At 39.8% G+C, this 25,702-nt stretch overlaps 1 protein-coding gene across 1 annotated transcript in view; it reads right to left on the bottom strand.

Annotated features, from left to right (window-relative positions):
• The window catches only part of LOC133635234 (ephrin type-B receptor 1-like), a 242,736-nt gene that overhangs the window by 36,392 nt on the left and 180,642 nt on the right, over window positions 1–25,702 (bottom strand). The window contains exons 10-13 of the mRNA XM_062028178.1: window positions 21,909–22,074; window positions 21,590–21,695; window positions 18,756–18,817; window positions 16,947–17,144 (exon numbers count right to left, since the gene is read on the bottom strand). Coding sequence (XP_061884162.1) covers window positions 16,947–17,144; window positions 18,756–18,817; window positions 21,590–21,695; window positions 21,909–22,074 — 532 coding nt within the window. The remainder of the gene's footprint in view (window positions 1–16,946; window positions 17,145–18,755; window positions 18,818–21,589; window positions 21,696–21,908; window positions 22,075–25,702) is intronic.

Here is a 25,702-nt window from a genome sequence, read left to right as displayed (position 1 = left end):
GTTTGCCGACCGTTTCACATCACTGCTGGATGCCAACGAGGACTTCAAGATTGGCCTGGAGGCTGACGTCAAGAAGGATGACCCAGATGGGGAGCTCGAGAAACAGCAGGAGGATGACATCCGAGCAACTATAAAAGATGCCGAAGATAAGATGGCAGAAATCAAGGACATTGTCCAGACCAACCTGTGGGGAAGATACGGGAAGACTGAGCTGAAGGCAGCGATTTCCGAGGCAGAGGACGCCATTCAAAGGGCTGAAAATGTAGCAGTTGAAAGCAACAACGTGGAAGGCTATGACGTTTACCTCACCCTGCTGAATGAGACGGTGAGTGTTACCATCCATACCATGGCCCATTGGGAGAAATGGATCCCTCAGCACTTAAAGGACGAGATGGATGACAAACTAACACAAGTGAAAGCAGCTCACTACAGGCTCAAGTTGAGGAAAGCTGAATTCGCCACATCCAGGAGGCTGGCTGATCAAGGTGCAGGAGGACGACCTGGCCAACCAACACATCCCATTGTGAGGATAAAGCCTACATCCCTACCAGTCTTCCATGGGAGCAAAATAGACTTTCACAGGTGGAAGAAGGATTGGGAGAGCCTCCAGAAACAAGGGGAGCCGACTGGATCACCAGAGGTAAAGAAGATCCAGCTGTTGGAGAGCGTCAGTGATTCCATTGCCAAGGAACTAAGACTGTCCACCTACACCACAGCAACAGATATCTTCAGGGTCCTCGAAAACAGGTACGGCAACAAATCAACGATCACAGTCGAAATCTTGGAAGCGCTGGACAAGATGGCACAAGTCAAGGGGAACCAGCCCAGGAAGGTCATTGACCTAATACAAGCTGTGGAGAAGGCCCTGGCTGACCTGACGGAGCTAGGAAACTCTGGAGCCATCAGAAACCCCCTCGTCATCAGGTCGATTGAAAGCAAGTTACCAGATTTCATAAAAAGAGACTGGCTGATGTATATGGTTGAGCCCACCAACCGTGTAACCCCAGACAACCATTTTGATATGCTCCTAAAGTTCCTAAAGAGCCAGGAGGAAATACTGGAACGACTCGAGCAACTAAAGCTGGTGGACAAAGCGGAAGAAGCAGACAGGAAGAAGCCAGAAAGAAAGTTTGCATCTACCAGGGCTACGAGTAAAGATGGTGACGAGGTCTGTGGCATTTGTGGTGGTGGTGGGCACACCAACAAGATCTACTTTTGCAAGAAGTTTAAAGGCTTGAAGCTACATGAGAAGAAAATGGCCCTGAAGAAGCTGGGAGCGTGCAGGAAGTGTCTTGGGTATCACGACGCAGGTGGCTACTGCAGAGACACCTTCCTATGCGGAAACCAAGACTGCAAAAGGGCAAGCGGCACACCTGACCACCACTACTTCCTATGCCCAACAGCAGAGGCCAGAAGAGAAGGAAGCAAAGGTGCAAAAGGAGGAAAAGAAGGAAAAGGTAAATTCACTGAGGAACAGGAGGCCTTCTTGTCACAACTTGCCCCAGAACTGGCAGAGAAGGGCAGAAAGGCATTCTCAAACCGAGCCTCAATGACTCTCAAATCAGCGGGCCAGTCTGAACTGCTGAAGGAAACTGGGCTGGCTGAGTTACCAGTGATGATGATGTTGATGATGGTCACAGCTAACGCAGGTCAGAAGATTGGCACACTTATAGACCTGGCATCCGACACAAATTACATCACTCACAAAGCTGCCGAAAGACTTGGCCTGAGAAGTGAAGACATAGCGCTGGTCGTACATGGAGTTGGAGGCATGACAATGAAAGTCAGGACGAAAAGGTACCTCCTGAAGGTCCGAGTCAAGACTCCCAAGGGGACTGAGCGAGCACATCAACTGGTCTGCTATGGCCTGGAGCAAATTGCAAAGGTCCATCAAGCAACTGAACCCGAAAAGTTGAAAAGCTTCTTCCCAGATGTCCAGCTTGAGGAGTTAGAAAGACCAGAGGAAGTCGAGCTCCTCATAAGCCATCGCGAGGGACGACTCGCACCCCAAAGACTAAAAGTCATCGGTGACCTTGTCCTATGGGAGAGCCCCCTGGGCAAAACAGTCGGTGGAGCACACCCTGACTTGCTCGAAGAAGTGGAGGTGGCAGCATATGAGTCAAGAACCCACTTTGCCCGCTCCATGAGAACCGCTGCTGTCCGATACCAAGAGATCACAGTCCCAGCGTCTGAGCCAAGCCGGCTACAGCAGGACGATGTGGCCCACGCAACTACATCTGCCAGTAACCGTGAATTTCTTGATTGGTGGCACTGGGACAGCATCGGAGCTGCATGTGAGCCGAAATGTGGAAGCTGCCGGTGTGGAAACTGTCCTCCAGGAGGAAAGGACATGACCCTGGCGGAGGAGAGGGAGTTTGAGATCATTAAAGGAGGACTCACCTACAAGATGGAGGACTCTCACTCCTCAACTCCACACTGGGATGCCAAATATCCCTGGACTGAAAATCCAGCCTCTCTCCCCAACAACAAAAGAGCAGTCCAAGCTTGCTTCTTGAGAATGGAAAAGCAACTGAGCAAAGACCCAGACTGGAAAGTTGCATATTCCACCCAGATCCATGAAATGGTCCAAAGAGGCGCAGCCATAAAACTCACCAATGAAGTCATGGAGAAGTGGAAAGGACCAGTTTGGTATGTCAGCCACTTGGTGGCGCCAAATCCCCATTCAGTGACTACACCAGTTCGTATTGTCTGGAACAGCAGCCAAAAATACAACGGAGTGAGCATGAATGATCTTCTCCTAAAAGGACCAGATGTTCTCAACCCCATCAGAGCTGTCCTGCTCCGATTCAGAGAAGGAGTGAACGCAGCTCTGGGCGACATCAGAAAGATGTATAACTCTGTCTGGTTGGAAGAGCGAGAGATGCATCTGCACAGGTTCCTGTGGAGAGACAGCCCAGAAGAGGAAATCAGTGAGTATGCCGTCACCAGAGTCAATATGGGCGACAAACCTGCTGGCTGCATTGCTCAATTGGCCATGAGGGAAACTGCAAGTCTGCCCAACTTCACTCACCTGCAGGATGAACGCAGAGTCATTGAAGAAGACAGCTACGTGGATGACCTGTTGACCTCCCACAATGACCTGAACAGACTTGACCAAATCACAGCTGGAGTTGAAGAGGTCCTAAAGGCTGGAGGCTTCTTCCTCAAACCATGGGTCAGGTCAGGGCAAAGTGGGAGGAAAGAAACTGAAGCGGATGTCCTAAAGCCAGAGCAAGGAAACACCTTGATTCTTCCAAACCAAATAAGAGAAGGAGAGAACAAAGCCCTGGGCATCGGCTACCAGGTGGACAAAGACAAACTGTACATGCTGACGGCGGTTAACTTTTCCAATAGGAAGAAAAAGATGAGAGTTGGCAAAGATCTTCTTGAAGAGGAGGTGAGAGCTGAAACGCCTAACCCACTGACGAGGAGAGCTCTCCTAAGCCAAGTTGCTGCACTGTACGACCCAATCGGCCTAGTTGCACCGGTCAAGCAGAAGGGAGCAATTCTCGTCTGTAAAGCATTCCAAGAAGGAGGGGGTGGCAAGCTGACCCAAGAAACCTGGGATCAACCTCTTTCAGAAAGACTCAGGGAAGAAGCCATACAGCTCTTCGAGGAATATGCCCAGCTTGGACAGGTGAAATTCCACAGGAGCCTCACACCGCCCGACTGGAAAGGGAAACCCTACGGCATCACATTTTCTGACGGAAGTGACAAAACCTATGGTGCTGTGATGTACGTCAGATGGGAGACTAGTCACGGAACTGAGGTTCGATTCGTGGAAGCAAAGGCCAAACTGACACCCCTGGACCAAAAGGGAGATGCTGTAAAAGCAGAAATCTGTGGCGCAGTCTTTGCTGCCAGAATTCGGAAGTACGTGGAGAAACATGCCCGTATGACGATTGAGAAATGGTTCCACCTACTGGACAGTCAAACAGTCCTCGGGGCCATCCAACGAGAATCATACGGATACCAAACCTTCTTCGCCAACAGAGTGGGCGAAATCCAGATGTCCGGGCCAGTGCAAGACTGGTGGTGGACCAGAGGAGATCTGAACATTGCTGACTTAATAACAAGAGGAGGCAATCCCAAAGACTTAAATGAGGAATCCACATGGCAAAACGGACCAGAGTTCCTGAAGTGGCCAGTGGAGGAGTGGCCTATTCAGTCAGCTGGAGAAGTTGCAGCCCAGGCCAGGGAGAGTGTAAACAAGCTTCAAAGAAAGGCATTCTCTGCTGCACTGACCAGAGCTCAAGCTAAGATGAGTCGGCAAAAAGAAGACCCACTGGCCACTCCGGAAAAGGAAAGTCCCTGTGAAGAATCGAAACCTATTATGCCAAGAAGAAAACCCACTAGCTGGGTGAAACATCTTGTGGATGTAAAAAGGTTCAGTAGCCTGACAAAACTGATCAGAGTTGTTGCCTGGACACGACGAGCTGCCGAGCAGTGGCTGAAGAGGAGGTCGAACCCAGGACAACCAAAGTGGGAGGCAACACCCAAGCAGGCTGGATTGGCTGGCACTGAACTAGAAGGTGCACGTGAAGACGTCTTCCTCGCAGCTCAAGAAGGTGTAACATTCCCAGTCACTACTCTGAGCAGATTGGCAGTATTCAAAGATGTGAAAACTGGACTCCTCGTTTGTGCAGGGAGGATCCAGATATTTAACGAAGATGAGACAGCCGTGCCAGTCTTGCCATTTGAAGCATGGGTGTCAACATTGCTGGCACAAGAATCCCATGACGCTAACCACGAGGGGGTAGCAGGAACCCTTCTACGGATGAGGAAGACAGCGTGGATAATAAAGGGCCGGAGAATTGCCAAGAAAGTAGTTGACAGCTGCATAGTTTGCAGAAAGAACAGAGCAAAGAAGTGTCAACAAATCATGGCAGACTTACCTCCAGAGCGAACCACCCCAGCTGCTCCTTTTGAATTCACAACCATGGACCTATTCGGCCCTTATGAAGTGAAGGATGAGGTCAAGAAAAGAACCAGACTGAAAGTGTGGGGAATCGTCTTCAGTTGCATGGCCTCCCGTGCCATACACACTGAACTAGTGAGTGACCAGTCATCCCAAGGCTTCCTCCTCGCCTATCAGAGGTTCACGTCACTCAGAGGACATCCCAGGAAGCTCTGGTCAGACCCCGGCACAAATTTTGTGGGCGCCAAACCTGCTCTGGAACAGCTGTACACATTCCTTGACCGACTGGACAAGTCTCAAGTCGAAGACATGGCTGCCAACCATGGAACAGAATGGTCCTGGAAGATCCACCCTGCGGATTCTCCCCACAGAAATGGTGCTGCAGAAGCGGCTGTCAGAGTGGTCAAACGGGCCCTGACCAATGTCGGCAGAGATGGTGTCTTCACCTGGGGTGAATTTCAAACCTTCCTCTACATGGCTGCCAACCTTGCAAATGAGCGACCAATCGATGCAAGAACTCAAAGCAGGGAAGACTGTGTGGAATACATCACCCCGAACTCTCTGCTCCTAGGGCGTGCCAACCCTAAGGGAGATCCTGGAGACTTCCAGTTTGATCGCTATCCTTATAAAAGACTGCAAGTAATTCAAGCTGAAGTCACCAAATTCTGGAAGAAATGGAGCCAACTAGCTGGACCCAACCTCTTCATAAGAAACAAATGGCACACCAAAGAGCGAAATGTTTCTGTCGGAGATGTGGTCTGGTTGGCTGACCAAAATGCCCTGAGAGGACAGTACAAGCTGGCCAGAGTAGTCAGAGCCAATACGGACAGCAAAGGCATCGTAAGAGACGTGCTTGTGAGGACCTTTCCCAGCTATCCTGTCCCCATCAAGAAGACAAGCGACAAAGAAAAACCGACCACGAAAACCAAGAGGCTCAGACATCAAATCCCAGCAACAATCCTGCATAGGGATGTCAGACGCCTCATCATTCTAATTCCCATTGAAGAACAAAGGAAAGAAGGACCTGTGTGACCCCATTGGGTTTTGAAAACCATGAGGGCCAAGTGGGAGGTGTGGAGTTGAAACTCAGTGTGAATGAAGTGTCCCTGCCCTGGAAGTAAGGAGCTGTCTCCTCCTTAATCTAACTCCTTGGTGAAGTACCAGAAAGAACTACATTTCCCAGAACACCAAGGTCAAGATGGCCACCAATTGGCTGATTCAAGGCAGCTGTTAAGGAATGGTGGTGCTGTCTCATTTCATGCAAGCAAGCAGAGCGGCAAGACGCAAAAATCTACAAGATCCATCTTTAAAAGACTTCCAACACACCAATGGTCGGTGAATATACCCACTTTGCAATATGCTGAAATGCTTATTTGTTAAAACTCACCTTGACATGTTGGTTTACTTACCTGTCTTAAATTGTTTTTAGTTTGAACCACAGCAAATTTACTCCAACCTTGAGCATTGATTGCATCTGGGTATTTTCTTACTGTTTGATAATTAAAAAGCTTGAGTTAATTGAATTGTTAAATAAGCTCAATTTAAAGGGATAAAAAGTCAAAGATTATGGTTAAAAGTAATAAAGATAAAAGCAAAGTTGAAGGATAAAAATGTTAAAACTTTTGCTTAAAGTTAAGCTAATTATACTTACCTTTATACTTACCTTACTAATTAAGCTACCTTATTAATTAAGCTAATTATACTTACCTTTTACTTACCTTTACTCCGTTTGGTGGATTTACTCAGTTCCATCATGGTAATGAATTTACACGATTGATTACTTAATTGCATGATTAGTTAAATGATTAATTGAGTGAACGATTAAGTAATTAAACGATTGATTGATTAAATTAAATGATCAATTAATTTTGACTTCTTTAAAGTGACTAAAACTACTTTTCTGATTTACTTGTTTCATTTTACTGAAACTGGTTAATTTGACAGTGCATTCACATGCATTTAATCTAAGTGTCTAGAGTCCTTTTGAAAAGTAATGTTAGATAATTTAAAAGTTTAAACAATGGTATTTAAAAGTTTGCAAATTTAACTTTAAAAATAATACCTGTTTGAGTCAGTTGAATTTGAACCTTTTTGTAAATACCTGTACATATATTGTTTTTCCATTGTTAACACTTGTGTTCGAAGGTTAACAACCTGATTGAATAAAGATCAACAGAAAAGAAACCAACAAAGCCAAAAGGTTGGATAAATAAAGTTGATCAATTGGAAATCCGAGTTGTCCTGGTGTCCTTTACGGAGTCAATAAGTGGAACTTGACAGTTAGTAATTTCCTCTCTTATTTCAATTAATGGCATCGATGTTGAAATGTTAGTTTTGTATCCACATTGGTTGTCTGTGTTCCACTTTTATTTATGATCTAATGTTGAATGATTTTTCAATTATTTTAGAAAACTGTGGCAGTAAAGAAACAGGTCTATAGTTTGTGAGTTGGTGTTTGTTTCCAGTCTTATAAATTGGTATTACTTTTGCTATTTTAATTTTGTTTGGAAATTTTACAGTTTGAAATGACAGATTACTAATGTACAATAAAGGCTCTGAAAATTCTTCAATAACTTTTTTTTATCACTTTCATATAAATTTCATGACAATCAGTTGATGTCTTGGATTTGCATTTCTTTACAATTTTGATTATTTCCTCTTTTGTCACATTAACAAGGAACCAGTTGGGATTTCTATCTATAGAGTCATTCCAGTCTTCAACTAACCTGTTACCATGAATTGATTAACGTGGACCCCGACTTAAACAAGTTGAAAAACTTATTCGGGTGTTACCATTTAGTGGTCAATTGTACGGAATATGTACTGTACTGTGCAATCTACTAATAAAAGTTTCAATCAATCAATCAAAAACTGGAATCCTTTGCTCTAGGTTGGTCCCAATGTTTACAAAGTAATTATTAAAATGTTCCACTACTTCGTTCATAATGTTTATTACGTATCCGTCTATAAAGTATGTATGGTAATCCTTCTTAGCGCTGTTTTTATTGATAGAGGTTGAGTTGCTTCAGCTAAAAAAATGGTTTGATATTAATAGGTTATCATTAAATGATAAGAGAACTAAATTCATGGTGTTTAGTGGTGCAAGGACAAATTGTGAAGTAAAATTTCAATTAAATCAAGTGGAAATTGATAGTTAAAATTAAGTTCTTGGGAATAATAATTGATCATAAATTATGTTGGAAACCGCAGATTGAATATATAAAAGGGAAAAATATCCAAATCCATTGCTATTCTTTATAAAGTAAGACACATGCTGTATAAGAAATGTCTGCATATGTCATATCATTCTTTTATTTTTCCATATCTAACATATTGTGTTAAAGTTTGGGGAAATGTTTATAAAACAAACATAGACCCAATAATTAAACTTCAAAAAAGGGTTATTAGAATAATACACAAAGCGTGCTACTATGAACATACCAATCCATTATTCATGAGTTCTAATGTGTTAAAATTTTCAGATATTGTGTTTTTAAAAACAATGGAAATTGTGTTTCGAGTAAAGAACAGCTTTCCATCTTGTATTCTTAGGTTATTTAAATTAAGAGGAGACAACTATAATTTACGGGGGATATTGATTTTTTAAATATGTAAAGTAAGAACAAATAAAATACAAATATATTTCAGTTTCAGGAGTTAAATGGTGGAACAAGCTCAGTGATGAGCTGAAGACATGTAGCTCTTTGTTAAGGTTGAAGAAAGCCTTGAAAGGTTAAATAATGGAAAATTATAAAATATAGCAACGATAACTTTCATTCCCATTGATTTTTTAAACGTTTATTTTCCAGGCAATCTAATTTTCAGTGAATGTATAGGATAGGCAAATATAAGCCTTGACTTCAGCATATTCCTTTTTCGGTCATTCTTTTTCTTTTTGTTTGTGCATGTGTATGGTTGTTAATATGTATATTTTGTGCTGCTAAATTGATCACCCAAAATGGTTGATTATATGACCGAAATAAACTCATTTCATTCATTCATACAATTGAGTAGGGCCCATGTAGCTCTCATGTTATTTGTGTTCTTGTCTAATAAATGTAATATTCTATTCTACATATTTGTAAAATGTTGTGCAACCTGTGTTTTACATTGAACATATCTCCCACATAAAACAAACTTAAGTACCTATAGTTTACAGGTTCTTGTTGAAATCATGTGAGCATGTCACTATGAACACTATACTGAATACTGAACTCCTGTTTCTGTGACAGTGTTATGTTGAGCAGAATAATAGAGGAGTTGTCTGCTTGGATGCAGGCATTAGCTGATATCATATTGTTCTTTTTCAGGCCTCAAAGTAGTTGAGACGGAATCACTGCTGGTTGCAGCCAAATCCATTTTGAATTAATTCCTTTTAGATACCAGGGGCTATTATTGCCATCCTAGTGACATTGTTTATGATTGTGGTTGAAGTTTAATAGACAGTAGTACAGTGGTACCTCAATTTAGGAGTCACTTGAAATATGAGCCGTCTCTCGGCTTTTTGTTATGCTTTATATTGCGTGTATATTTTGAGTTACGAGCATTTCCGCCAGCAGATGAAGTAGAATTCTTCCACAGCTGTGTTTTAGATGTTCTATGGAGTTGAATCACTAATTGTATTTTTAACGTGATGTCACTTTGCCTTTGCAAATTAAATTGAGCTTGAACTGTAGCTATATCTGGTCCGTGCAATAGTTGTATTGTGCAATGTCCCTATTAAATAAAAAAACAGTCCACAGCCAGAGATCGACACAATCCTACCTTCCAACCAGAACCGGAACTGAAAATCTGAGTGTGAAGGACAACGTCCACCAAATCAGAAAAACACCCCATTAAAAACATGCCCTATTTGTTTTTTTTTTGCTGACTCTACAAACTGGACACGTAAGCATTAGCCTTGCTTACCGGATCAGACATACATATATGTTGCTTCAACTCTGACCTCTCCGGTCAACTTAAAGTTTGATTTCCTCGTCCTCATTATTACACGAGGTAGACAATGTTGCCAGATCTCACGAGAGAAACAATCAACCAGCTCTATGAAAACCAGTTGCTTATAATAAGCGGACTTGGCAGGAGAGACCTTATTAGTCTGAACCACATGGTACCGTATTTTCTGGACCATAGGGCGCAACGGCATATAAGGCGCACTGCCGATGAGCGGGTCTATTCAGGTCTATTTTCATACAAAATGCGCATCAAATTATAAGGGGCATAAAAGGAGTCATATTATGATTTTTTTCTAAATTTAAAACACTTCCTTGTGGTCTACATAACATGTAATGGTGGTTCTTTGGTCAAAATGTTGCATGGATTATGTTTTACAGATCAGCTTCAAGTCGCTTTCTGACAGTCACTTCAGGATGTGCAGTTTTGTGGGCGGTCTTACTTACGTGGCTTTTCTTTGACAGCGTCTTCTCCCCCGGGAGTTGAAGAAGTGTCAAAAGATGTAGCTAATTGTTTTAATGACATTCAGACTTTATTTAAATCAACAACGGAGCAGCATCTTTTCATCCGTGGCTCACTAGTGCAACAACAACGCTAGAAATGTGTCCCATGAAAAAACGTTTGACCCGAACTCTCTAATAACTAAAGTTCCGTGGGTGACTTATGTAAACTCACTACACTGGTAGTTTTTAGCGCTTCCATAGCGAGATATAAGTTATAACTTTACACTACTTTATATTAGAAATGGCAACAGCAGAGGGTGGATGCCCCACTATAAGAAGATAGAGAAAAATAAGATTATCGACTATGTTATCGGCACGGACTGCAGTGGCGGACGTGCGCAAATTTTCAGGACTTATGCAGATCTCAAATACACATCAGCAGGTACCAGAAGGTAAGAAAAGTTGGTTTTGCATAATATTGCGAAACAAAACGCCAGATAATATGTCTGCTAATAAGTGCCATTTTGCAGTCCTTATACACACACCATAGTAATACTTGTATCTCTGACTACAGTTGCCGTAATGGGCCGACAATCCATCAAGCTGTGAGGCTTCAAAGTCATACTAAAACATTTTGACAGATTTTTGAGTGCCACGTGTAATGTTCTTTATTTTCAATGGAACATTTAAAGTTTTGGTGTTGTTTACTGGTGTCATATTGCAGTCTACATGTATCTCTTATGTGTGACTACCATCTACTGGTCACACTTATAATTTCACCATTTACCAAATAAAATTGCTTCGAGCTCAGTAAGCACAACCAGAATTATTCTGTACATTAGGCGCACCGGGTTATAAGGTGTACTGTCGATTTTTGAGAACATTTAAGGATTTTAAGCATGCTTTATAGTCCGAAAAATACGGTAAATGCCGTACATGAGGATGGGTCAAATGCAGAGGATAATTTCACCGCACCTAGTGTGTGTGTGAAAATCATTGGCACTTAAACGTTAACTTTAATAGTATTACATTCTATACAACATTTCTTATCTATAAGCTAGCTTTTCTTTTTTAAAGGCATGTTAGAATTGGTGGCCAAGCATGGATTAAATTGATTTAATTTCATTGCAATGGGCGGGGGTCGGGCTGATTTGAGTTACGAGCTTGGTTGTGGAAGGAATGATGCTCTTAAGTTGAGGTACTACTTTACAGACTGACTTCTGTAACCCTGGTCACCAGTCAGTAACACAACACATTAGATAACATCCACAAGTCTGGTGTTACTTAGGATGGTTGCCTTGACATTGTGGTTATCTTTGGGAAATACTTTTTAAATGTAATTTAATCCATTAAACTATTTTTTTAAAATATTTTAAGTATTTATGTATTTATTTTATACAGCAGATACATCATTTACTAATAATTATGTTATTTTATTTGACTGAAATTATTATTTTCTTAATAATTTGTGAATGTTATTTTGCATTACTGTTAAAAAGATGCATGTCCTAAATTAATTTTAAAAATCATTGTTTTGTTGACTTTGGACTTAAGGTTTTCTGTTAAAATAAACACAGCTTCTTTTTTTAATTTTTTTTATTATAGTAGATGAAAATATTACTTCAAAATAAAAGCCTACAGGCCAGAGATATGGCTGTGTGTGAATAATGGATGACTGATGGGAATTGGATGACAGGTTTTCTAACAGTGAGCCCTGCGTCCCATCTCAGTGCTCATTAAAAGCTACTGTTACTGCTTCAAATCAGCAGAGAGAAAGATGAAAAAATGAGAGACTGAAGGAAGACGGAAAGATGAGGGAGTGAGCAGGAAGAGAGGTACGGTCAACTGATAAAATCAATGGGCGAAAATGGCATAAGCCAAGAGCTCTGTCTGCAGAAATGGCTTTTGACATTTTAGACAAAAAAGTTTTAGACATGGCCTTTAAACCAAGTTTAATGGAGATATAGTTTTATAGAAGGAGTGGAGGTAAAAGCCAAACACTGTATTTTCAAAGACAAGAAAAAAAGAGCAATATTTTTATGATGTCTTCAGGGTTTGTTCTTCTTTTATCTTCTCTCCACAATCAGTTGTTCTGCTTTCACTTACTCTGTTCTCTGTTTTAGCATTCCTCAAAAGACAAACAATGTCTGATACTTCAGAGGAGCTGAATCGCCGAGATAGATTGAGAGAGGGAGGAGAATTTAGTAAACCCCAAAAAAAACAGAAGCAATTTCTGTTGTCAAACCATCCAAACTCATATTTCCTGCCACTCTCCGGGGGTTTGATGCTGCTGTCACCTCTGGCTGAGGTGAGAATCCTAGCCCCGGGAGAAATAAGGCTAGAAAGTGAGATTACGGACTGATGTTGAGAGTAGCTCGACAGACCAAAGCCCATCTTGTGTGTTGAGGTACTGAATCTGGTTCATGACTTATCAGCTAGAAAGTCATTTGGATTTGGAGGCCCATTAATGTTGGTTTAATGGAGTGAAATAAATCTCCAAGTGCTGAGACTCAAGCTGGAGTCCACCTAAGACATAATTTCTGTTGTGTTCACCACAGCCAGGTCAAAATGTGATTTTTCTACACATATCCAAGACATCTTTTGCTAAAAAAAACTCAAGGGAAGAGAGATGAACTGCAAATTCTAAGAATCAAAGTAAAAGTAAAATGCATTACTCTTGCTCAGTGTTTGAAATGTGTGACCGTTAGTGTTACTAATGCTGTTACTTTTTACTAGTAACAAGTAAACTAATGACTTTCATGTACGTTACAACGCCATTACCGATGCATTTGATGTAACGTGACACGCTACTTTTGATGTGGTTCTATGTCAACAAGACAGCGTCAAAAGCACACCCAGTTCAATGTAGAAAATATAGTTTTAGTCGCGAAAGCAACAAGCAGCACCACACTAAAATGAACGTGATATCGAATAGAAAAAGGCAACATCGATGACCAAACAACACGCAAGTACTCACACTATACGCACACTACTACTAATACTACGTGAGAATAATGAACAACAAATTAATGACTGAAGTGACAAGCTTGCAATCGTACAATACCCCGTTTGTGGACAAGCAGACTCCAGCCATGGGCGCACATCCCTTTATTAAAGGCCTACTGAAACCCACTACTACCGACCACGCAGTCTGATAGTTTATATATCAATGATGAAATCTTAACATTGCAACACATGCCAATATGGCCGGGTTAACTTATAAAGTGCAATTTAAAATTTCCCGCGAAACTTCCAGTTGAAAACGTCTATGTATGATGACGTTTGCGCGTGACGTTGATGGTTGAAACGGAAGTATTCTGACACATTGTATCTCAATACAAACAGCTCTGTTTTCATCACAAAATTCCACAGTATTCTGGACATCTGTGTTGGTGAATCTTTTGCAATTTGTTTAATGAACAATGGAGACTGCAAAGAAGAAAGCTGTAGGTGGGATCGGTGTATTAGCGGCTGGCTGCAGCAACACAACCAGGAGGACTTTGAGCTGGATAGCAGACGCGCTATCCGACGCTAGCCGCCGACCGCATTGATGAGCACGGGTGTTGATGAGCAGATGAGGGCTGGCGTAGGTGGAGCGCTAATGTTTTTATCATAGCTCTGACGAGGTCCCGTAGCTAAGTTAGCTTCAATGGCGTCGTTAGCAACAGCATTGCTAGGCTTCGACAGGCGGCACAGCATTAACCGTGTGGTTACAGGTCCAGTGTTTGGTTCGGTGTCTCCTGATAGTAGTATTGTTGATCTTCTGTCTATCCTTCCAGTCAGGGGCTTATTTATTTTGTTTCTATCTGCATTTAAGCACGATGCTATCACATTAGCTCCGTAGCTAAAGTGCTTCACCGATGTATTGTCATGGAGATAAAAGTCACTGTGAATGGACATTTCGCGTTCTCGACTCTCATTTTCAAGAGGATATAGTATCTGAGGTGGTTTAAAATACAAATCCGTGATCCACAATAGAAAAAGGAGAAAGTGTGGAATCCAATGAGCCCTTGTACCTAAGTTACGGTCAGAGCGAAAAAAGACACGTCCTGCACTGCACTCTAGTCCTTCACTCTCACGTTCCTCATCCACAAATCTTTCATCCTCGCTCAAATTAATGGGGTAATCGTCGCTTTCTCGGTCCGAATCGCTCTCGCTGCTGGTGTAAACAATGGGGAAATGTGAGGAGCCCTTCAACCTGCGACGTCACGCTACTTCCGGTACAGGCAAGGCTTTTTTTTTATCAGCGACCAAAAGTTGCGAACTTTATCGTCGATGTTCTCTACTAAATCCTTTCAGCAAAAATATGGCAATATCGCGAAATGATCAAGTATGACACATAGAATGGATCTGCTATCCCCGTTTGAATAAAAACAAATTCTTTTCAGTAGGCCTTTAACCGGAGGTAACAATCTGTGAAAAGACCTGCTGTCCCGCAAAAGCTAGCAAACACAACTGAGTTAATACGGCTCCGTCTGGCTCTCTTACTGATGACACATGTCACTTGGCAACAGGCACCGCCTTTTAAAGGCACACGCACACACACTTTAACGGCATATGGCAGATTGGTTTTTTTTTTTAAGTAACACTAATTACTTTTCCTAGCAATTAAGAACATTTATTAAAGAGTAATTCCATTAATGATTCAATTACATTTTTGCCAAAGTAACGAGTAACTATAATGAATTACTTTTTAAAAGTAGTTTCGAAACACTACTCTTACTTTTGTTTATTAAAATGTGACATTGTAATGTTAAATAATTCATAATTGTACGTGCTTGTTTGGACAAAATTATATAAATCAATTGACGGTGTGCCTCACACTGAAGAAAATAACCTAATACAACCTGTAGCTTGACTTATAAGTGCCATAATTTAAGAGTGTTTTGAGATAAGAGCTGTCTCTCGGGTAATTGTTCTGCTTTAAGTTGCGAGCCAAAGTTTGAGTTACGGACCTCCCCACCACTGGTTGGCGTAGCGATTGTCAGAAGGAACACCGTAATATTTGACAAAAACATCTGGTCTTACTCGCTAGCAAAAGCTTGTTGCTAGAAAGGGACATCATTTGGTTTTCCAACAAGTCAATGAGTGTGAAGGACAGTTCTAGGAAGAAAAAGTGGATGATGGATTGAATAAAAGATAGAAACTATCGAAAACATGATCGACCTTGTAGCAAACTCAGAGAGGCAGTTCTAGTGTAGCATAAAATAGAATAGAATGAAAAGGAATAGAAGGCTTTATTGTCATCAACCATGAGAGCATGACTAAAATACAGGTGGCTACCCTGTTAAAGTCAAAAGAGCCAATTTAAGATAATCGAATAATAAGTAAAAAATACCAAACCCTATTCATGTCAAGAAAATGACTGGCAACATGAGTCTTCTTATTCCAAGGTTCCCCTACTTCTGACGTGACAACTAAAACGTAACATGACGGACATCTCTTTTAAGTAAAAACATGTTTCTAATCTGAATTTGGTCTTTTTTTGGGGTTTATTTTGATGTTTAAATTTGCATTTATGACAGCTAAAAATGCAAAACTACAATTGTACTACATGGTATATTGCAATAGCTGGATTTACGCATAAATAAAAGCAAATCTTCCACAACTTCAAAGCATACAATAATAATTGAAATGGCTTGTTCCCAGCGATGCTCACTGACACATAAAATTGGTTTATTTAGTTTATCGTTATCTTCTGTTTCATGTGGCAGGCTGTCTCCTGGAAGACACCAACGTGGCGTTTGAAAACACTGTTAGGAATGTACAGCGGAACCTTTATAATTGAAGGCAACACATTCTGAGGCAGATCATAATGCCATTTAAAACAAGGAATACAAACAAACTGTTATAATGATATATGTTAATAACTGTAACAGTAAACATATACAATAGTCTTCAAACCTTATCTTAAATGACTCATGGGGAAGGTCAAATAAAAGTCACAGCACAGTTGTACCTGATGTAGTTCACAGAAAATATGCCTTATTCAATATTTCAAATATGTCTTGCCACTTTGTGTTTTATGTGCTTAATTTGTGGTTTCCAGCTCATTTTATTATATATTATGACTCCTAAATGTGTTTCTTTTACTATGTCAATGACATCAATTTGTAGATTCTACTTTCTATTTCTACACTATCTATTTTTGCATATCCATATAACATTATTTTAGTTTTACTTGAATATCAGGACAATGTTTTTTTTTTCAAACCACCTTTTTAGTTTGCTCTTTTCTACTGTAACAGTTTTCATTACTTAAGCATTTTCCCCAAAACATAAAGCAGTAGTGTCTTCTGCAAATCGTGTTACAGTAGCTGTAAGTCATTTGTGTCTTTACAAATGTCATTGATAAAAAAAATCTGAATCTTTTTTGGTCTGAGAACTAACCCCTGGGGTATACCACAACAAAAATGTAAGCACTCTGATGTGATCTCGCCTATTTTTTTATTTTGAGTATGTATGGTTGTCTATCTATGTTGGCCTTGCGACAAGGTGGAAGTTTGTCCGCCTGAGTGGAGCTGGGTTAGGCACCAGCCCCAACGTGACCCCGAGAGGGACAAGCGGTAGAAAATGAATGGATTAAATAACTATCGATAATATAGAAGATGAGGAGAATTAAAACCAATGTTTACCTGAGCCAATGACTTCCTCAATTTTGACACACGAGGAGTCAATTTCTTTGGCAAACTCTCGGACAGCCTCATTGGGGTCTTCATAGGTAAAAGGGTCGATGTATATCTTCACCCCTGGTGAACTGTGACCGTCAGACATGGTGGGGAAGGTCACTGTGGGGGTAGGACCACTGAACATGTCAGGTCTCAGAGTCACCTCTGATGGAAAACAATAATAATTAGTACAAATACATTTTAGTGTAATGTCCTATATGCACAATGTGGACAAAATCTTAAAAAAAACCACAATGCTCAATCAATAAATCAGTAGGAGGCTTTGCTGGTCTTGAACTTTTAAATATTTATCTGCTTCTAACTCTTAGGGAAGAGTTTGAACCGGCAGACTACATTTTGTGTGGCCCTAAACAAGATTTTGTTTGTGGCCCTACTTTGGTCTTTAATATCACTTATTGTTATTATTATTCGACATACGAAGGGACCCAACCCGACCCTAAGCCTAACGTCATCGCCCCACGTACACACTCAGTATGTTTACATGCATGCACTAAAAACAAATTACAAACTTTATTTGGTTGATATTAACTCTTAAGTTCTTTGCGTGTGTTTGTAATGTGTCCAAGTTTTTGTATGCAAACAACTTTAATAAGGTCTTTGACTTTTTAAATATGGGATTATCATTAGTGACTGATAATCAATATAATTGTTACAATTATTATTAGTGAACACTGAATTGGTCCAAGTGTATGAATTTTGTCTGTCTATCTGTGCTGGCCCTGCGATAAGGTGGCTACTTGTCCAGGGTGTACCCCGCCTTCTGCCCAAGTGCAACTGGGATAGGCTCCAGCCCCCTGCAACCCAGAGAAGGACAAGCCGTAGACAATTAATGATGGGTGGGAATCTACTAGGGAGGCATTTCTCAATCTGTGGTATTTGTACCACAGATACGCCAAAAATTTGATTAATTCTTTAGGTACATTGCTTTATTTTCCTATATTCAAACACAGTGTTACTGTTCAAACAGTGTGTAATGTTACACTGGCCAAAAAAAATAAATATACTTGTTAAATAAAAACTTCTGCCTTGTTTTAAATGAATACTTAGGCCTACTACATCACTGTATTTTAATGACGGTCATTATAGTGGTACTTGGTGAAAAAAGTTTGAGAACTACTGTACAAGGGGTTAAGCCTCCCCTCTCTTTAAAAACAAGTGAAGCCTCTGTTTCGAACTTTAATCAAGGGTCCTTGAATGCACTACAATCATGTGCTATGATATGCAAAAATACAACTTAAACCTCAACCTGGTTTCCAAATGTTGTCACTTTGTGTGAACTTACTAATTTAAACTTTAATGACTTTATGACGTCTGTGATAAGCGAACAGTGAAGTGTTGCATGCGGCATTCTGCATTTTTACAAGGATACTGTTACACATTCCCTAATTGGATTCAAACAACCTTTTTATTGAACTTTAACAGAAATGTTGATGTTATCTTTACTGTCATGACGTTGTATTTTACAACTGACAGAATTAAATAAAAAAAATAAAAAATTCTAATCTTTACAAATCATGTGGCCCCCCTAGTCATTGTTGCCCTAATAGGGTGTTCAAGCGATGAACCGGCAGAGTTTGAGGAAAGACAAAAGCATGATTGTATACGTTGGGTGTGAAAGAACCTGAGAACCCAGACCTCAACCAGATCAAATTGGTTCAAACCAAAACAGAAACTGAGCATTTCTCAACTGGATGTGGGTACACAGCTGTTTATATAGCGTGTGGATTTGAACATAACATAAACAATGAACCCTACCTCCTCCTGCATTGTACTGTTGCAGCTTGTCTCCATACACACTCTCTTTCAGCTGCCTCCTCCTGCACAATGGAAACACAGACACCCAAAGAGTTTGGAAAAAGATGCAAGCAGTTAGAAAGACAGCTAGAGATACACAGATAGAAGGGAAGCTAATTGGTTTTCTTCCTGTCAGCTGAAGTCTTTTGGCATGTCAAAAAGTATCAACAGGAAGGAAAAAAAAGCAAAAAAAATTCAGGAATTGAATAATATTGGCTGACATGTTGCTGTTATTTTTTTTCGACTATTGCTTACATCTCTACCGTGACTCAAATATGATATGTTTTCCATCCATCATCTTTCAATATTATTCATAAATAGTAAGTACTTATACATTTTACACATTCATGTTTTAAAATTAGTTTAATAATCAGTATGTCCTCCTGAGAATCAGCATCCTCTGGAGTGGACATTTGTGGACACTTCAGGGGATACTGATTCTCAGGAGGATAAAAAAAAAATAGCAAAGGAGGACCAGGCTTCTCCCTTTCACTATGAATCTTGTGTTGTGTATTCCAGAGAATTAACGTTTGACCAGTGGTGTGCCGTCAGGGCCAACAAGGCCTTCTCTGCTGGCCTAACATAACCAGAAATCATGATCATAAACATTTTTTAATTTACTTTCCCTATATCTAAAAGTATTCATATTCTCTTCATGTCATATTATGCTCCTTCCAGTGCTGTTGTTTTTAGGTTAGCGTTATTATCCAATCAGAATTCAGTTAGCTTATGTTGCCATGCTGTACCAAATCTGCCCAGGCCTTCAGAATCAACAATGCGGGCGTCCGTGCACTGTAAGTGAACGGACACAAACATTTGACAGACAGTTGCGATAGATCAGATCAGATCATAAGTTGTTATCAGTAAGGCCTTCTAGTTGGCCTAAGGCAGATATATATTGTAATGTTATGAGCTAGGTAACATACAAACTCCATTACCCAGCATGCCACAGTAGTGAAGAGCATGCGCAGAAGCCGCATTTAGGTTGAATGTCGCCATGCCGGTGTTTTTGATGAGCACGCTGTGGAGTAAACTTTAAGAACTCAGCCAACACGCCTCGTCTGCTTCTTTTATGATTAGACAAGACAACACATATATTTGCAAGGCCATTTTCAGGAAGGATATTTAAAGAGAAACTACATCTTGTGAGACCATGTCGGCCAACCCCGGAAGCTCGAATGGGTTCTACTAATTGTGAGTTCAGATATTTTATTTATTTATGTTTTTTGCAGTTTTTATTTTCACAATACTATACAAGATATGTTTTAATTAGAGATGTCCGATAATATCGGTCTGCCGATATTATCGGCCGATAAATGCGTTAAAATGTAATATCGGTATCGTTTTTTTTTATTATCAGTATCGTTTTTTTTTTTGTTTTTTTTAAAATTAAATCCACATAAAAAACACAAGATACACTTACAATTAGTGCACCAACCCAAAAAACCTCCCTCCCCCATTTACACTCATTCACACTCATTCACACAAAAGGGTTGTTTCTTTCTGTTATTAATATTCTGGTTCCTACATTATGTATCAATATATATCAATACAGTCTGCAAGGGATACAGTCCGTAAGCACACATGATTGTGCGTGCTGCTGGTCCACTAATAATACTAACCTTTAATTAACAGTTAATTTTACAAATTTTCATTAATTACTGGTTTCTATGTAACTGTTTTTATATTGTTTTACTTTCTTTTTTATTCAAGAAAATGTTTTTAATTTATTTATCTTATTTTATTTGATTAATTTTTTTTAAAAGTATCTTATCTTCACCATACCTAGTTGTCCAAATTAGGCATAATAATGTGTTAATTCCACGACTGTATATATCGGTTGATATCGGTATCGGTAATTAAAGAGTTGGACAATATCGGCATATCGGATATAGGCAAAAAGCCATTATCGGACATCCCTAGTTTTAATTGCTGATGCGGGTTTATTGATTTTTAAATGCGCCAGAAAATAACCCGTTTCGTACAATGCGCAGTAGTGCGTAAATGTGTTTCTGTATAGTATTTCTCCAGCAATGGTCATGTGGGGACATACTTTATGGTATTTTGAGAGATAATCATTGAAGTCGGACGTCACTGAAGGCCTAGGTGGGAAACGCACGGCTCGCCACTGCGTTCTGCTGTTTTTAAGGACCTTCTGCAAAAAAGCTAGTCAAAGATCATTTATATGACAATACTCTAGTGTTTTTAAGAATTTCCTGCAAAAAAATAAGTCTCTCACAAGTTTTTTGAACTGACCTCAGGGACCACCAGTTGAATTGCACAAATCCAAAAAAGAGAGGACCCAAAATAGAACCTTGAGGAACACCACTAGTATAATTAAATACGTTGAACAAATGACTACAGACAGCATCTAAAGTAAATAAGCTACAGCAACACCTTAGTTACATAAATCATCTTACCAAAACAAATCGTAGCTGCCAAAAAGGAGGGGAGTTAAAGGGGTGCCTTGAGGTACGCCTCATTTATGTAAAAGTTTGGACCCCAATGTTCTTTGTTTACTAGCTAGGTTAAAATGTCAATGCATAGATCTGCCAATGTTTACAGTGGTCCAAGTTCATCTATACAACAAGAACACTCTGGTGCTTTTAGGAATTTGCTGCAAAAACATTTGTCACCCAAGTTTTGAACTAAACTCCGGTGGTTTCATTGCCCCAGGGCAGCCAGTTGAATAGCCCTGGCTAAGCATGTCAAAGGTAGGCATTTTTATGGGGTTGTCAATTTTCAAAAACTAAATACCAATATGTGAGTGTAAATGTTTGTTTTGGTTGCATTACCTGACACAAATGATGGCGATAGCTACCAACGAGACAATACACACGCCGCCTACTAAGGAGCCTGCAATCAGGGAGAGCTGCTGTCCCAAATCTGACTTAAATTCATCTGCAGAAACACAAAAGTGAACAGCAGAGATTAGTTCAGTGTTCACGATGTTATTATTCATTTCTTTTCATTTCTAGAGCCCATACGCACACGTCAGGCAATTTTAATTCACTTTGCAGGCAGATTTCCAATTGAGCTCAACCTTACCTGGTTGTGCATGCAGCACCCACACACACACCTCCACACACTCCAGCTGCACACCCACACACTTACCATCAATGAGTGTTTGGAAGAGCATCTCCTTGCTGTAGCTTCCAAAGCCGGCCACTGTGCGGGCCCTCACCTGAACCATGTAGCCGGTCCCGGGTCTCAGTCCCTCCAGAATCACACTGGGGGTCTCGCTCTGAACCACTGAACTGTTCAACATTGACGGCTGAGACTGTAGGGAAGGTGCAGAGAGATAAACATGTCTGAGAGAGAGACTGCTGACCCAAAGCTGAACCTTTCACATTTTCAAAAAAACCTAAAAAACACAATGACCTTTATCTTGCACACTTTTATTGAATTGCATTTTTCACTGGTGTCATGGAATGGAACATACTGTATCTCCCAAAAGCAGAGACTATGCGTATCTAATTTGTAATTGGTAGCCTGACTGGTGAGTTAAACGCATGAAGAACTCAGGCTGCCTGCACACCAGGCAGCTGATAACTTGAATTTAAATAATCATTCATTAAAATAGCTCCGTTGTCGCATCCATTCTCTCACACAGAACAAGTCACAAAACTGTCTTTTGCCTGATTGGCATCTAATGCTTATTTTCTTCTATCATTTTAATTCCCAACATGATATTTTGTCATTCTCATTTTACACAAATTACACATCAGGTCCCAATTAGTTGTTGCTGTGACATGCCCTTAAGCAAATAAATGCGTCCTTCACGTCCCCTTGGGGTAAAAAATAACAGATGGCGTTACAAGGTAGCTGTGTTTCACGTTTCTACAAAGTTTCCACTTAATTCATCAATCATACAACAACCGAAACATGATATTACATCTGTTTTTGACTGTTTGACTGATTCCACCACATAGTTCAATAATTGGAATTTGAATTAAATTGGCTCAACTTCTTAAAATGTTAAAATTGCAAATAATTCTTAAAACCAAGCAACAGGAATAGTTGGACACGTTTAAACAAGGTTTTGGTTAAAGTATACTTTACAAAGACAAAATCCCTCAAATCGGAAATATAATTTGAAAGTGACAATTTTCATGACTTTTAATTTTATACCAACACAATTGGCCAAATTGCTAATTTGAGACCAACAAAAAACAAACAGTACATATTACGGAAGGAGTTTGTAGCGTCTTTGCTGCACTGTCTTTTTGGGAGATATTTTGGAGGGCACTGCAAAAAGAGGCTCCAAGAAAGTTAAGACAAGACAAAACAAAGAAGCAATCAGGAGAGATAATAGAGAGGGAAGGGAAAGTGTTTGCTTTCAATGAGTGCGACAGAGAGAAAACAAACATTCGTTAAAGCATTACATCTATAAATACAAAAAATTACTCTATTTACTTTCCACTAGTTGTTTGATCGTCAATGACACGTAGACCTACTGATGAAACATATTGTTTTCTTTTAAATAAATGGTAAAGAGGTAACTTGTGGTGGAACGCAACACTTTTTGGTAACTTATCTTTTATTGCCGCGAGCTATCAGGATGATTACTGTTAGTAACAAGGATAGTATGAGTTATCTTCTATTTTGCCTGGTAAATTTGAATTTGCAGTCTTATCTTATGTGGGGGCTGATTTTTAGGCATTGACTGCCAGCACTTGCAATTAATCGCAATTTCCGCCTTTCCGAAACACACATTTCCTGACTGTATCCTTGGGTAAAGTAGTTTGGCCCCTTCTTAAGCGATTGCGACGACAAACGTTTATGGAACATGACAAAGTAACCCAGGGAGCGTGGTATAGCAAGCAAAGTCGGAAGCGCCCATTGGAAGAGCAATTTTACTTCTTGTTCACAACCTCAATACAAATTAAATTCCAATTAATAGAATGGAATTGGAATTTGGAAGACATTCACAATTTAGCCTTCTTCAAATTCATCTGGAATTTTTCCCAAGCCTGAAACAGACAAATTATTTCTAAATCCAATTTCACTGCATTTGTGGTGTTAAAATGAACATGTAAAGACATGTACTAATTGTCAATTTTTTTTATTTTTTTAAAAAAATCAGATGGATTTTGATTAATCATCATTAACCAAAGGCTAATAATGGCTTGCATGAATTAAATCAACTTAAAAAAAGAGCCCAGTATTAGGACACAAATACAATTTTATTGTTAGAAAGTCATACTGCACAGGAACATTTTTTCAACATATTTTACTTGAATGCACGTCATCTATTTGTACAAATCTTGGTAACAGTTTTATCTAAAATGTTAGTAATTGTCAGGACTTGGTCCTTGGGGTTTGTTTTCCCAGAATGCAACGGAAAGTTGGCTCGGGCAAGACGTGAATGTGACTACATTTTTTATTTTACACTAACAAAGGAACAAAAAGCGCGCTCAAGGCGGAAGTACAAACTTTGACTAATGAAACAAAACGTGGGCAAAAAACTAAGGACATGAACAAAAGTCGCTAACTGTGGCATAAATAGAAAAAACTTACTTGACATGGCATGAAGTGCGCAGAGGTAAACAGAGTGAATGTCGCCAGCCCGACCAACAGAAAAAGACAGGCTTTAAATAACAGTGACATGATTAGTGAAAACAGATGCGTGACTCAAAACGTGAAACAGGTGCGTGACATGACAGGTGAAAACTAATGGGTTGCTATGGAAACAAAACAAGGGAGTGAACAACCAGGAACTAAGAAAGTGTCCAAAAAACAAACAGCACATGGCCAAACAAAAACATGATCAACACAGACATGACAGTAATAGTGAATTTTGAAAATAAAAAAGCCAGTGAGCAACCGTCAAAGTCTCTTAACTTATCTTAACGTTGTGTTATGGCCCATGCACAGTCAAACTAAATTGTGTCATTAATTTGAGTGTATGCATGATTAATGCAATATTTGTTGGTGATTAATTACATTAAATAACTCGTATTTTTGACAGCCTTAAAACATTTTTTTAAGTCTTTTCTACAACTAACTTACATTCTTCACATCAAGCCATGTTACTACTGTCCTACTAACCCAGTGTTGGCAAAAAAACATGTCTGGAGCTGCAAAAAATACAAAGCCTTATATGAATCTTATAATTAAGGCATCCCATGATGTAAGTGTCTAAATTAGCTGAATTAGCCTACTATCAAAGACTGACAGAAATCTTTGTTGATAGAAATGTTGTATCTTAATTTTTATTCCACACATTTTTGCAACATTGGAAATCATTAGTAAAATCAAGGCTTCTCACAGGATGAAATAACTCCTGGAAATTACTGGCTTACAATGGCCAAAGGTATAGATGTGCGTGTCCAAGTTTAAGGAAACGGCAGGCTGTCTTCTTCTAAAAGATTTATTACAGTCTTTGCAAGCTGAGTAACATTTGCTGTGGTTTGGAACAACATGACACACAAACAACTATTAGAAATGCAGCCAATATTACATACAGATAATGTGTCATGAGACATGCAAATATAAATTAAATACACAGAGAACATAAGTAAAGAGAAATAAATGAGCTCAAATATAGCTACAAACGAGGCATAATGATGCAATATGTACATACAGCTAGCCTAAATAGTGTGTTAGCTCGATTAGATTGCTGTCATGCACTGACCAAATATGCCTGATTAACACTCCAACAAGTCAATGATATCAACAAAGCTCACCTTGGTGCATTCACACACAGTATACAACGTTTGATGAACAAAATGAGACATATAAGGAGTGGCATAAAACATGTCTTTCTGTGGCAGCGTCGGAGAAAGTTGCACATGTAAACAAACTACGATGAGTTCAAGGATCGCTGAAATTAGTAGGACAAAACGGTGCTTGCCAAATACTCTCATCAGTGAAGCATGTATAACATAAACAGTGGGGTTTATTAG

This window comes from Entelurus aequoreus, linkage group LG19 (assembly GCF_033978785.1).
Source record: "Entelurus aequoreus isolate RoL-2023_Sb linkage group LG19, RoL_Eaeq_v1.1, whole genome shotgun sequence".
In the NCBI taxonomy this organism is placed as follows: domain Eukaryota; kingdom Metazoa; phylum Chordata; class Actinopteri; order Syngnathiformes; family Syngnathidae; genus Entelurus; species Entelurus aequoreus.
The sequence above is the reverse complement of the archived record's forward strand: the minus strand, read 5'-3'. Positions and strand labels throughout refer to the sequence as shown.